We start from the raw sequence: 15,144 nt of genomic DNA on the forward strand, positions 1-15,144 counted from the left end.
GAACGAAGCAAATGTATGAAAAATAAAATATATAGAAACACATTTTTGCATGAAACAGCAGATTGCGTTTCTTCTGTTCATATATACATTTTAAACAAGTTTAAATAAAAAATGTATTTATCTTGAAGATGATGGAGGATGATTTGGAGTTAACATATGAATCAAATACAGTACACTAAACTAATGTCTAACGTAAACCTTAAAAAATACAGCCTAGATCAGGAATATCAGATGATCTTCGGCAAAACAAATACGGGATAGAATTGTTGGAGAAATACCAATTAGGGTTGGGTTATAATAAATAACAAAACTTTTAATTTACCTGGTAGCCCAAACAAATCAAGACTCTTCCCCGAGAAGTCAAGCAACACTATTCAGTAACTGAATAAGGAGGGCCTTTGTCACCTATAAAACAAAGGGTCTCTAATGGAGTGGCATAGAACCACCATTGACACTGGAGAAACCTTCTATTGGACAACGCTAACTTGATCACTCCCACAAGGAGGATTTAATGGACATTGTGAACAAACAAATCCATTACTGAAAAAAAAAAAGAATTCAGAGAACGGATCAAAACAAATCAAAAGGGTGTGAAAATCATTCTATCAGAGTACTATCAGTCTATCAGAGTACTGCAATTACACACATAAAAAAAAAGAAAGTATACATATTGCAATGCAATGATATGAGCATTTTAACAGATCAAGTGAGAAAAAGTAGTCAATAATGGGAATAAAAGGAATAAAGGGAGAAGCAGTAGAAAAATCGATATCGACAAATTGACCAAACTTGGACCGAAATGAATCTCTAAGTATGGTAGCATCATCTTGTGGAGATGCTTTCTATTAAAACGATTCAGCACTGAGGGCAAGATGGATGAAGCTAAATACAGCACATTTCTACACAACGTCATTTAACTAGGCATAAGAAAACACTACAAACAGTATAATGGTGCTTTAAATAATGAACTTGAGAGCAGATTTGTGAGTTTTAAATTTAGAGTGCTAATTGCCTGCAGCATTATGCAGTATACAGGTGATTTAGTGAGACCATGATCTTTGAATTTAGAATTGCATGTAAACATTGAGACCTCTGCTATGGTTTAATAAAAATATGTGGCACTGTTCTATTAAAAAAAAAAAAATATGAAGGGGATATGCTCTGCAGTCCAAACAAGTTACAATTTAAATAAACACATTTTCCCATTTGAATATCAGCCAGACATTCAGAGCAGAGGAATGCAAATGAGAACTTTCACAGTGTCACAATTTGCTTGTTTCTATCAATACTAGTCGGTATCTGGCTGTTCCCTCAATTTTCGTTTAGCGTCTGGAGTCTCAACAGCATCTTATTTTGAAATTGGTATGCAATTAAAAATACATTTGGCCAATAATGAGCATATTCACCATCTTGTGAGTTTTGGAGCGTTGACAGCTGGGTTAAAAAAAATTGTCAAAAAAAAGTATCCTAGCTTAGCTAACTCAGTATAGCAGTAACATTAAATTTAGGCTTGGTAAATCCCTACCAATCTGAGTTTATAAGCAGAATCTTCATTAAAGGGTTACTCCAACCCTTATGAAAATGTTTTTAACATTACAATTGCCGTATGCGGCATTACAATTAGGTGTGTGTGTCCCTGTAAAAACCTGTAAAAAATATGTTTTACTTACATTAATCCAGCGCTGGGCACACTCATGGTGCTCATCTTCCAAGCTCCATCGTGATGTCACCTGGCACTCAAATGGTCCAATCACAGGCTTCTCATAGAGAAGCTTGGAGCGCATGTGCATGGTCTGGGCCTGCAAGGGGACAGAGGGGGGAGTGGGCCGAAGAAGGGAGGGAGGAATTCTCACGTTTCTTGAACAGCGGAAGGTGGGAGTGCCCACAGTGTTGAAGAGAGGGAAGAGCTATTTTCACCTTGCAGGTGCTCTCCAAGACTTTTACCTCTGTTGGCAGAACAGAGTTTTGGGCGGACTAAGTCATGTGTGCTGGGGGTTGCAACTAACCTTCAACACACATTTAGCAATATCTCAGTATGTGCAGTATTTTAAACTGAAACACTGCACATACATACTCCTACCACCATGACCACTTTAAATTAGTAAGGCAGTCATGATAGTTGGAGTAACCCCTTTTAGGGTTAATAGAAGCTAAACATATGTAAATTCTTAGACAATTAGGGGAAATTAACAACTTGTGAATTCACTGAAAAATGTACCTATAAATATGTAACATTTGACATGCACCCAACTCTCCCTCAATATACAGTACCTAAATGTAGGGTCACATGAATGTAAAAAACATGAGTGTACTAAGTGCCTCCCAGCACTGCACACATTTTGTGGTGAACGGAGTCACACCAGAGGCTATTCATGCCCTATCTCCCAGTGAAGACTGAAGCTTTGAGCACTATAATACAATCTTTAGCTTATGTCATTTAATTCAAGTATATTTCAGAAGAAATCATGCATTTGCCACATTCTGAACAGAAGGGAGACAGAACAGGAGGGAGATACAAATAAGGACAGAACGGAAGGATGATACACTTGGTGGACTGTAGAAAAGAGATGCAAATTCGGACAGAAGGGAGACAACATAGTACCAGCCCAGGTGGGCACCACAGTTACCCTTGAAGGCCAAACTGCACATATGCAGCAGATAGCCGTCCATTTAGAAGACTTAGACAACCAGGGACAGCATCAGAACCTGTAGATGATAAGGGGAACTGTTATGTGAGGTACTTACCAAGATTTTTAACAACATCCTGAAAAGGTATATATCAGCTCAAGTGTGCGCTGTGCCCCAGAAAGCCCTTAAGTAGTCCACCATGGGATGTGATTTGCTGTTTGGCGAATTATCAACTTCCTTAGAGCAGCACAAGATAACCCAGATCTGCACCCTCTCCCTAGTGACATTGAAAGGGCACTGAAACCATTTAATTGGGGTCCTGACGGTACAGAATATCCACTACCAGTGGCTAATGCCAACAGGCTAACTGGTACACACAGCAAAAGGTGTGGACACATCCAGATTTTTCAGCATTGAGTGACTTCCTCCAGCTACCACCAATCAGCATGCAATGACCAGACCCTCTGAATTATTACTGATTTGAAAGAAATGGACAACTCCTACATTACAGCAAGTATGATGCAGACATCACATGGAGTCAACGCGACCTGTGGGCTCCCAGAGCTATTAACGTAATAGGAGTTTGACCTCATACTATGTTTATACAGATATCCTAATCATATTTTGGCATATTTGTAGTTCAACCTCTATTGTATCACAGGGACTGAACATCCCCAGACTGCTGCCTTATTATAATTGGGCTTGATAATGGTGCCATCCTACATTTGGAGCCCCAAGGGTTATGGAAGCAGAATAAGGGAATTATGAGAAATATTTTTACCTGACAGGACAGGGAGTGGAGTCTGGACGACCCAGATACCAGAGCCTCAAACTGAGCTCCCAAATTGTAAATACTTAAATTTGTTGTTAGGCTTGCTATTTCCTTTAATTTTGGTTCAGTACCTCAGCAAAGGCGCGACAACATAGACAAAACTTGTACACAGGACAACGATTCGACTAGGGTTCCACTCCTACTACTTCCCCTAGACACCACCCTCACCCACCTCTACAACTATGTCAGGCTTTCACGGCTTGCGCCAAACTACACTTAATTTACTATCACTGAATGCAGAAAGCCTTAACATTCCAGAGATCGCGTCACATGCACGTAGACAGTTTCAGAAACAGAAGATGACTTGCTTTTTTTATGTAACAGACCCTGCCACCCCCTTCCGTGACATCCAGCAGAAAATAGAAACCCATGGATCCTGGGCCAACTTCTGCATTAATTGCTCCAAGTTGACAATATTGAATGTATCTATACCACAGTCACAGACCAACCCAATCCGCAAAGGGGTTTCCTCTTCATCATTTGGGAGTGTGGGTAATGAAGTGTATCAGCAGAATTTATCAAGGGAATTTCCAACCATTGCTGGATGAATTTAGGAGTAATCTGGAGGAATGGTCATTGCAGCACCTCTCATGGCTGGGCAGGGTGGGAACAATTAAAATTAAATTGCTTCTAAGAGTGCTCCATTTGTTCCAAACTCTGCCAATTTATATACTAGCAACCTTTTTTGCCTTACATTCACTAATAATTTCATATATCTGGAGCAAGAGCACTGTGGCAGCACTGTGATACATTGATGCTGCCAAAGGTTGAGGTTGTCTGGCTTTGCTTGACATTTGATTATATTATACAGCACACATCTCCTGTGAATTGTAAAATGGTATAAGACAGGGGTCTGCAAACTATGAAAGATGATATTAACATGGTAGGCAAACAAATTACAGTTCTCACATGGATGGACTAGACTTTGAGTAGACAGCTGGCAATTCAATATCCTTATATTGTAGCCACTCTGAAAATATGGCATACAGTGACTTGTCCTCCTTCTCATTTCCACTAAATCCCCTGGTTCAAAACCCAGACATAAAACTCCCTTACACCACACTCTTCCAGACACTAACACCACAGATCAGAAACGTACTGGTAGACTCCAACCCTTGTAGGATTGATGGGACAAAACAAAGTGTCTTTCATGATCCTATTTAGATTCCAACTCCTTGCTTTCCTTAGAAGTATCCCACAGAGTCCCCTTATCACTATGGCCTTAACCCAATTTGAATCCCTATGCGTACACCCTGTCTCCCTGGAACACAAAATTGTGTTCCTTAATAGTACTCTCGAATCTCCAATCCCAAATGAGAACAACACTCCCAAGGTTCATAGGAAAATGAGAGGATGAACAGGGAATAACGCTCACCCAAGCTCACTAGGAAAAGATTTGTGATCTTACGCAGCACTGCGTGATTTCTAGTAGGACACAGGAAGCAGCCTTCAAATTGCTACTCTATGGTACAGAACACATCAATTACTGCAAAACATAAATCCAAAGGTTGACAACACGTGTTGGAGAATTGGGGGGTGGGGGGGAGTAGTGGGGAGTGGACATGGAGTGACAACAGTAAAACCTATAATACTATGAAATACCATAAGTATGTCTCTGGAAAAAAATAAATGTAATATTATGTGCTATAACCAGCTTTTTTTTGAGAATGGAATAAAATAGGCAAACAATTGATACATTTATCGCAATGGGTTGCAGACTTCCTGGAGTCTGAATTAATAGACTGAATTAAGAGACAAAAAATGGCAAGAAGATTAATGGCAAGAAAGAACCTTAGCAAAATAAATATATGAGGTGTAATAATAGTCTGTGATTAATGGTGTATTAACTATGCTTTTCCATCTGATGTGCTGCTTTTTATCATGGATTAATAAACTTTTTTTTTTTTTGAATGCATGTGGACTTACTCTTTATGTGTGTACACCGCATATATTTATTTTGCTGGGGTTATTTATTGCTATTAATTTTCATTGTCATTTTTTTTGCTTGAATGAATAAGCCCCTAAACCATTTCCTGTCTATTAATCAGGATGTATAAGCAAAATATAATTACAATAATCACACAATGTGCTTCTATTACACAGGAAATATTTAGATGGGATCATTCTTATATCTTGTGGAATTAATTTTGTGACTATCATAAAACCAAAATTATATTTTTTTTTTATTTACTTTGTGCAAATGTCTAAAATAGAAGAACATTAAAATGTCTGGTTAGGGAAATGATGGTGGGGATTCATAAGTGGGGTACAGAGACAGGGTCTGGGGAGGTGAGAATAAAACTATCGTAAGTTAAAACAAAGCATAGCATGGTAAGTATTTTTTGCCCATATACTAATTTATATTCTTGGGCCATTCCGAAGAATTTTAAAGGGACAGTCTGAGTCCTATAACCATTACATTCCATTTGTAGTGGTTGAAGGCTGCAAGCACCATCAATCTGTTCTTTGTCAAATCTTTTTCTGAGTGGTTTGAACAGAACTGGAGGTCTCCAGGTCCCTCATGGTGCAGCCCCACTCATCATATTGCAAATGCATAGTTCTACTAGTGCATTCGCAATATCAGTTGCATTTTTTTATACTTACTTTATTCAGGCGTACAGGCCTACAGGTTATTAATTCAGGATAAAACAGGTTTAAGATAGCATCAATAAGTAGTTAGAACATATTGTGTATAAAGGCAAACTTCACATCAAAATTTCCATTAATTTTCGTGCTTTTGCAATATCAGCTGTGTCCATATTTTGACGACATTTAACCCCTTAAGGACCAAACTTCTGGAATAAAAGGGAATCATGACATGTCACACATGTCATGTGTCCTTAAGGGGTTACGGACCACTCAACACACCAAAGGCACTTCAGCTTGCTGAAGTGCTTTATGCAGGGGTCAAGTCCTGGGGAAAAAAGTGTGGGAACTCTCCCCCACCAAAAAAAAACCCACTCGTATGCATATATAAACGCGTGCACACACATACACTCACAGACACACACATGCACTCAGACACTCACAGACGCACACACATACTCAGACACTCACACAGTGGTGTATTTTAATTTTGTGCTGCCCTAGGCATGACTATACCGGAGCACCCCCTAATCTAAATTTACCACCCCTTCCTGTCAAGGGCGCACCGCTTCCGGATTAAGAACCCACCCCTTCCTCTTTAGACTCCACCTTTTCCTGCTCCTTTTAAAGAAATACTATAGTGCCAGGAAAACAAAGCTGTTTTCCTGGCACTATAATTCCCTGTAGTGCCCCCCCTCCCTCATTCGACACTGATGGGGTTAAAATCCTATGGGTATTTAGCAGATGCTGGATGTTCTCATGCACAGGGGTGAGGACGTCCAGCATCAGTTAGGCGACTTTTGGTCACCTAACCACCCGAAAGTCCCTCTAGTGTCTGATAGACAGCCACTAGAGGTGGAGTTACCCCTCAAGGTAATTATTGCAGTTTCTGAGAAACCGCAATAATTACACTTGCAGGTTTAAGGGGACTGGGACACTGCACCCAGACCACTTCAATGAGCTGAAATTGTCTGGGTGCCTATAGTGTCCCTCTAAGCACACTCTCTGACAGACACCCACACTGGCAGATACACACTGACAGTAACACACACACTACGTGACAAACACACAGACGTCACTGATTTGACACACACACACATTCACTGACACACACTCATTCATTGACAGAGAGACACACACAAACACACTGACAGACACACACTAATAGTCACACACACACTAAATGACAAACAGACTCTCACTGATTTGACAGACACAAACATACACTAACAGAAGCACATACACGCAAACATGTGCATACACTAACAGAAGCACATACACTCATACGCACACACACATGCATACACTAACAGAAGCACATACACGCAAACATGCATACACTAACAGAAGCACATACACTCACACACACGTACATATGATAACAGACGTAAATACACTCATACACACACACACACACTGACACAAACACACACATACATACACCAACAGACATGAACTAACATACACACACATAGACTAACAGACATACACACACGCACACACTAACAGACATACACACATACACTAACAGACATACACACACATACATACACATACACTAACAGACATACACACATACACTAACAGACATACACACACACACACACATACATACACATACACTAACAGACATACACTAACAGACACACACATACACTAACAGACATACACATACACTAACAGACATACACATACACTAACAGACATACATACACATACACTAACAGACATACACACAGACATACATACACATACACTAACAGACATACACACAGACATACATACACATACACACACATACACTAACAGACATACATACACATACACTAACAGACATACACTAACAGACACACACATACACTAACAGACATACACATACACTAACAGACATACATACACATACACTAACAGACATACACACAGACATACATACACATACACTAACAGACATACACACAGACATACATACACATACACACACATACACTAACAGACATACATACACATACACTAACAGACATACACACAGACATACATACACATACACTAACAGACATACATACACTAACAGACATACACACAGACATACATATATACAAATTATTCAAATAAACATTTCCCACCCACCCAGCCTCCCTACCTTTCAGGAAAGCTGGCATGGATGGGTCCCTGGGGTCCAGTGGGGCTGCAGTGAGGCTGGCATGGGGGGGCCACCTGATTGCCCCCCCTCCTCACCCCCGGCGGGCGGCTCTCTCCCTGTCACACGCGGCGAGGGAGCTGTGTCCTCTCTGCTCCCTCTCGCCGCGCGCCGTTTTCTGATGCAGGGAGCCGGAATATGACGTCATATTCCGGCTCCCGGCATCAGCAGACAACCCACGCGGCGAGAGGGAGCAGAGAGGACACAGCTCCCTCGCCGCGTGTGACAGGGAGAGAGACGCCCGCCGGGGGTGAGGAGGGGGGGCAATCAGGTGGCCCCCCATGACAGGGGGAACAGAGGGCATTTGGGGGCGGCATTTTTTGCCGCCCCCTGAGTGCCTGCAGGGGGAACGGCGTTCCTGCTGTGAAAAAAGTGCAGGAACGCCGTTCCCACGCGTTCCTGCAGGACTCGAGCCCTGGCTTTATGGGTGAGGAGTACCCTCATTTAACCCCAGTTTATAAAAGTGTTGATTTCTATGATAATCAATGAGAAGCCTATGATTGGTTATTTCCCTGTGAAGAGACTAAAAGTCTCTTCTGGGGGAAAGGGGGAGGAGTTTACAAAGGCTGCAGTCACAAGAACTGCACCTTTTGTAATCTATTTTAGACTGTACTCCCAATGAATACATGCATAAAAATATACATGTATGTATTCATAGGGGGAAAATGTACTAAACTGTGTTTCTTGGGGAGGGTGGGTTGGAAGAGTGGAGTGGTCCTTTAACTGACTCAGAACATCAGCTTATAAATATGCAATAGAAAGTATTTTCAGAACACTAAGGCTGTTAAAGTGAACCAACTTTATATCAATTTTAGAATGAGATATTACACTAGCAGGTCATGTATGTTATATTACAGCTGGGAAACCAGTTGTATTCATTTTGAAATCATTAAATTAAACATTTCTTAAAAACGCAAATGTTACTGTAAAATGAAATAAAAAAAAAAAAACTCACCTATTTTCCAAGTTTGAAATCCTGAATTTTAAAGGCAAATTATGGATTCCACTTTTATGGGAACAGACTTAAATGCTAATTCAAACTTACCTGGACTAAATATGCCATCACCTTCCTTCCAGCCCAGAAACTCAATCATTTTCATCAAAACCGCTTCCTCGATTAGTATGAATGCAGGAGATACTTCATAAGTGTATCTAGAAAACCATAAGTAGTTCTGTTAATACTGGAACTGTAATACATGTTTTTGTGTCCACCCACCCATCGATCCAGTAAATCCACCCACCCATCCATGCATCCATCACATCTCTATCTAATCATCTTTTATTTTCCAAATGCTATGTTTACAGTATATAACCACTTTTCAACTGCAGTGGAGATCAATCCTATGAGTATAAGAAAAAATAATTGTTATGATGATGTCTCAAAAAGTGTTGTGAAGCATGAAGGGAACACATTCAGGGGAACTGTAATGAAATGCTTCTGCAATTTAACAGGAAATTCCATAAATATTCCTTAAATTCCATAAATATAGCTGTTTTCATAAACATATTATATAACGCTTATTATGCACAAGCAAATCGCCTATTATTTCAAATAATATATTTTTATATATATTTATATATTTTTTTCATTTTCATGTTCCTTTTGCCATCATATTCTTCTGCTTACTCCTTTCTCCTTAATCTTTCATTTTTTATTCATGATTACGATGCTGCTAGCTAAGTGTAAAATTCCATTTTCATGAAAAAATCAACAGCTCTCCATAGACAGCAATACAGGATGATGTTTGGATACAGCTAGTACTGTAATAATTCTCAGGAGTTTGCTTGTCCTATTGCTGTGAAACGTTATCTTTCCCTTATAAAGCGTTAATCTGTGTTCCGTCTGCATTACAAACAGGTAAGGTTGTAATGAGTTTCCTACATCAATGGCTAAAGTTGGTACCATAGGCATATGTGAATTTCCCATGATACTTTTCGAACCTTTTCTTTTAGTCAGCCTCACTGTGCTACACGTTGCCCTGGGAGGTACAGGATCTCTTAAATGTAATGCGTTAATCTGTTCTTTACATAGCTATTTCTTCTCACAAATAAATTGATCTCTGTTTATAGGTCTTTCAAGCTGGAAAAAGGTAAACCACTGCAATTCATGCCTGACAGGCGCAAATGACTGTTTTTGATGGCCATCGCTTAGAAAGAGAGGGTTATGTGATCTGCTTCTCTGTTTCTCTAAAGGAGCTGTTCAGTAGTTGATTTGCAATTGATCAAGACTATCATGGGACAAGAGAAACTAAATTTCCTAAGAGTCTAGATATTTGGAAAGAAGAACTGAAAGAAAGAGGCGAAAACAAATAAATGCTAGCAGTGATAATGGGTTTCAGAATACACAAATCAGATCAGAATTTCATCCACCCGAAAAAGATTCAGAAAAAACAATCTGATGAAACAAAAGGGCACACAATTGGGGGAATCAGTGTGCTGCAAAATACATAATATAAATATTCTGTATATATTTTACAATAACAGTGGTGGTGTTATTGAGACAAGCTCAGGCACAGAGTGCAGTTGTGCTATTGAGACAGGCTCAGGCACAGAGTGCAGTTGTGCTGTTGAGACAGGCTCAGGCACAGAGTGCAGTTGTGCTGTTGAGACAGGCTCAGGCACAGAGTGCAGTTGTGCTGTTGAGACAGGCTCAGGCACAGAGTGCAGTTGTGCTGTTGAGACAGGCTCAGGCACAGAGTGCAGTTGTGCTGTTGAGACAGGCTCAGGCACAGAGTGCAGTTGTGCTGTTGAGACAGGCTCAGGCACAGAGTGCAGCTGTGCTGTTGAGACAGGCTCAGGCACAGAGTGCAGTTGTGCTGTTGAGACAGGCTCAGGCACAGAGTGCAGTTGTGTTATGGAGACAGGCTCAGGCACTGAGTGTAGTGGTGTTATGGAGACAGGCTCAGGCACTGAGTGTAGTGGTGTTATGGAGACAAGCTCGAGCCCTGAGTGTAGTGGTGTTATGGAGACAGGCTCAGTCACCGAGTGTTGTGGTTTTATGGAGACAAGCTCGGGCCCTGAGTGTAGTGGTGTTATGGAGACAGGGTCAGACATAGAGTGTAGTGGTGTTATGGAGACAGGCTCAGATACCGAGTTTGTGGAACCACCATCCTTTATGTCAAAGTTGTGCAAGACTGCAGCCAATGACAAAAAGGATATGATAACAAGAAGTTGTTGATGGGAGATTGTATCATAAGAGGTGTGGAGCTGGACAATAGTGGCCTTTTGAGATGTCTTCCTGGAGCTACTGCTCACAGATACAGGAGACATATTTGTAATATTGTTAAGCTAGCAAAGCAGGAAAGGGAATTGGATGTACTTGTCCATCTAGTAACAAATGTCTTGGCTTGCAATGAGGTTTCAGAGGTAAAGGAAGTTTGTTTTTATGTTTTTGCCAATGATATACGGCAGGTTGCTTCCACACTGTCATGTCATGTCAAGTTCTGCCTGTCACTCAATATAATAAAAAAAAAAGCCAACTTAGGTGCTGGCAAAGATATCAATAATCTGTCTCCCATCAATCTTTTTTAAGGCGTCACTTACAGAACTCCAAATCACAAATCAAATGAACATGCTCAATCATTGCGTGAGTAGTTTGTTTTGTGATTAGTCTATACAGTGGGTCAGAAATCAGTTATTTGGATAATGGCTTGATAAGCTCAAAATCAGATGAATTGCAGGCCATAACAAAATCTTCAAGTCTACCATTTATATTATGTTATAATTTACTAATATTTATTGCAGTGATATGATATAAAGTATTAATATTACACTATAGCAGAATACCAAGATTGCTCCCAAATAAATTAAACCTGTTCCAGCCAATACATTGCAGATATGAGTTTATTTTCTATGCTCCTCGACACTCTCTGAACCCATTTGTAATGACACATAATTATTGGAAATTCTTAATTTCTGAAAATATAAAATAATACTATGGTCACCAGAACAACTACAGCTTATTGTATTTGTTCTGGTGAGTATAATCATTCACTGAAAAAAGGCAGTGTTTATATTACAGCCTAGGGTCACCTCCATTGGCCACTCCTCAGATGGCTACTATAGGTGTTTCCTGATGCATGCACATTCAGTGTATCCACCCTCTGCATTGAGACGCTGAGCTTTCCTCATAGAGATGTATTGATTAAATGCATTTCCATGAGGAGATACTGATTGGCCAGGGCTATGTTTGGCTTGTGCTGCCTCTGCCTTCTTGACAGTCTCAGCCAATCCAATGCTTTACTATGTGAAAGCATTGTGATTGGCTCAGAACACCACTTCTGATACATAATACACAAACCAATACAAAAGAAAAAGAACACTGATACAGAGTGCTTTACAAAAGAAACAGAGGGCCCTGCTCATGAGTATACAATCTAGCAACTACAGTACTTTTGTATAAATTGTTTAACAAGATAACTTGTGAGTTTACAATCTAAAAGTAATAAGAGAAACATAGAATGTGACGGCAGATAAGAACCATTCGGCCCATCTAGTCTGCCCAATTTTCTAAATACTTTCATTAGTCCCTGGCCTTATCTTACAGCTAGGATAGCCGTATGCCTATCCCACACATGCTTAAACTACTTCACTGTGTTAACCTCTACCACTTCAGCTGGAAGGCTATTCCATGCATCCACTGCCCTCTCAGTAAAGTAATACTTCCTGATATTATTTTTAAACCTTTGTCCCTCTAATTTAAGACTATGTCCTCTTGTTGTGGTATTTTTCTTCTTTTAAATATATATCACCTCCTTTACTGTGTTGATTCCCTTTCTGTATTTAAATGTTTCTATCATATCCCCCTGTCTCGTCTTTCCTCCAAGCTATACATGTTAAGATCCTTTAACCTTTTCTTGTAAGTTTTATCCTGCAATCCATGAACCAGTTTAGTAGCCCTTCTCTGAACTCTCTCTAAAGTATCAATATCCTTCTGGAGATACGGTCTCCAGCACTGCGTACAATACTCCAAGTGAGGTCTCACCAGTGTTCTTTACAATGACATGAGCACTGCCCTCTTTCTACTGCTAATACCTCTCCTTATACAACCAAGCATTCTGCTAGGATTTCCTGCTGCTCTATTACATTTTCTGCCTACCTTTAATTTATCTGAAATATGCAAAGACCCCAGAAAGTGAAAGAACCATTTTAGGCTTGAATGTAAAAATAATATTTGCAGTCTGTACAAAAGCCATGTGGTGCCACCAGGCTTCTAATTTCTACTCCTACTTACTGGCTCATTAAAACACATCCATAAAGTTTGTCCTACAAAAGCTGCCATACAGTGGGGAAGTGAGGGGTGCAATAAAATAAGAAAAACACTGAATGTACTGTTAATCCTTAATGTTTTCCATGAAAAAGAAAATACAAAGTATTTAATAGCCTATATTTATGTGATGGACTCAATATATGACCATGAATCAATTCCTAGATCACTCCCATTTAGCTCTGAATAAAAAGATAAATAAAAAATGGGTGACCATTTCACTACAAAAGTAATAAAATAAAAATGTGTGTGTGTCAGATAATCTTTCCCTACTGTCTAAAGCCATGGGTGGTATTGTGAGGGTAAATTAACTATGAGGTCCCCAAAAGTATGGGTGGCAGTTTGACGTTCCCAAAACCATAACTAGTGTATAGTAAAATGTGAAGAAAAGAAAGGTAATAAAGGACCCGTTTCTCTAGTTGATTTACCAAAACTTCATCACCTGCCATGTTCCATTAACACATTTGATATAGGAGAGATCTTAACTGTTAGTGAGAGATTGAAACCCTATCAACCAGGAGAGAGCCCTGGTCTTCCTTTATATGAAGAAGGCCGTGGGAAGAGTATTGGGAAAGGGGTAGCAAGTTGTCCGTCTCCAACTTTTAGCAGAGACCAGATAGATGCTCAGTCTCTATAAGATAAATGTTACCAAATTATTTTCCCCTAATCCTTCACTGACAATATTTGGTATTCACATTTTTATTTTGTTTTGAATTTCAAAGCAATGCAAAATTAAATTTAGTTCAGAAATACTTAGTGCACCATACTGTTTGTTACTGCATCTCTAAATTAGCATCAATCAAGAACCAGGGTTATTAGTTCATGTATAGTGATTAGTAAGGTACATCTTTATTATTAGAGCCTTGCCTGTCTAAATAAATGAAATACCGTTTCCACCGATCATAACTACTGACAATCCCTACTTCATTTTATTTATAATCCAGGGATGATGTTCACCCTAGAGAGAAACACATTTTTATATTAAAGCTCCACTCTGTCTTTCTAAATCTCTACAAGCAGGTTGAAATGAAACTCCCCCATGTAGTAAAGGAAACTTCAAAGAACAAGACTTTATTTCTACATTCTACTTTCAACATTCTCATATTTAGAGGAGAGGAGAACTGAAATGTTATCCAAACCAATAAAGAGATGAATGCAGTTTGTCGCAGCAGTTTGAAAATATATGTGTTTTACAAAGATGATTCAATTGTGCTGACTGCTTGTGGTCATTATGCTCACATATACGGTAGTTTATTTTATTGTTTCTTTGCTTGCTTGTTTTTTTTTTGTTGTTGTTGTTTTTTTTTTTTTTTAAGTCTGCTTCCAATTGTAGTAAGCTGTAGTAGAGATAATAACATGAGGTCTTTACAGCAAAAAATCTGGGTATTTAAACATTTTTAGCTATTTTTCTCACACCTACTGTAGGTGATATTAAAGTTTATTTATATATATTCTGTATAGCAACTTTAGCACAACAGAAAATATGGTTCATTATAATCGATTTGCATTAAAAAAAATTTGGTTCAGTTAAACCAAATTTTGTCTATGTGGTGTTTCTTTTCTGATAAATGTTGTCCATGTGATCTTTTCAGGAGCCAGCAGGTGGGGTCTCTGTTAAAAAAAAACAAAAAAAAC

General features: G+C 39.3%; 1 protein-coding gene across 1 annotated transcript in view; it reads right to left on the reverse strand.

Annotated features, from left to right (window-relative positions):
• GADL1 (glutamate decarboxylase like 1) overlaps positions 1-15,144 on the reverse strand; it is a 270,173-nt gene that overhangs the window by 162,998 nt on the left and 92,031 nt on the right. Inside the window, exon 5 of the mRNA XM_063452215.1 lies at positions 9,289-9,395. Coding sequence (XP_063308285.1) covers positions 9,289-9,395 — 107 coding nt within the window. The remainder of the gene's footprint in view (positions 1-9,288; positions 9,396-15,144) is intronic.

The sequence above is a fragment of the Pelobates fuscus genome, chromosome 4 (genome assembly GCF_036172605.1).
Source record: "Pelobates fuscus isolate aPelFus1 chromosome 4, aPelFus1.pri, whole genome shotgun sequence".
NCBI classification, from domain to species: domain Eukaryota; kingdom Metazoa; phylum Chordata; class Amphibia; order Anura; family Pelobatidae; genus Pelobates; species Pelobates fuscus.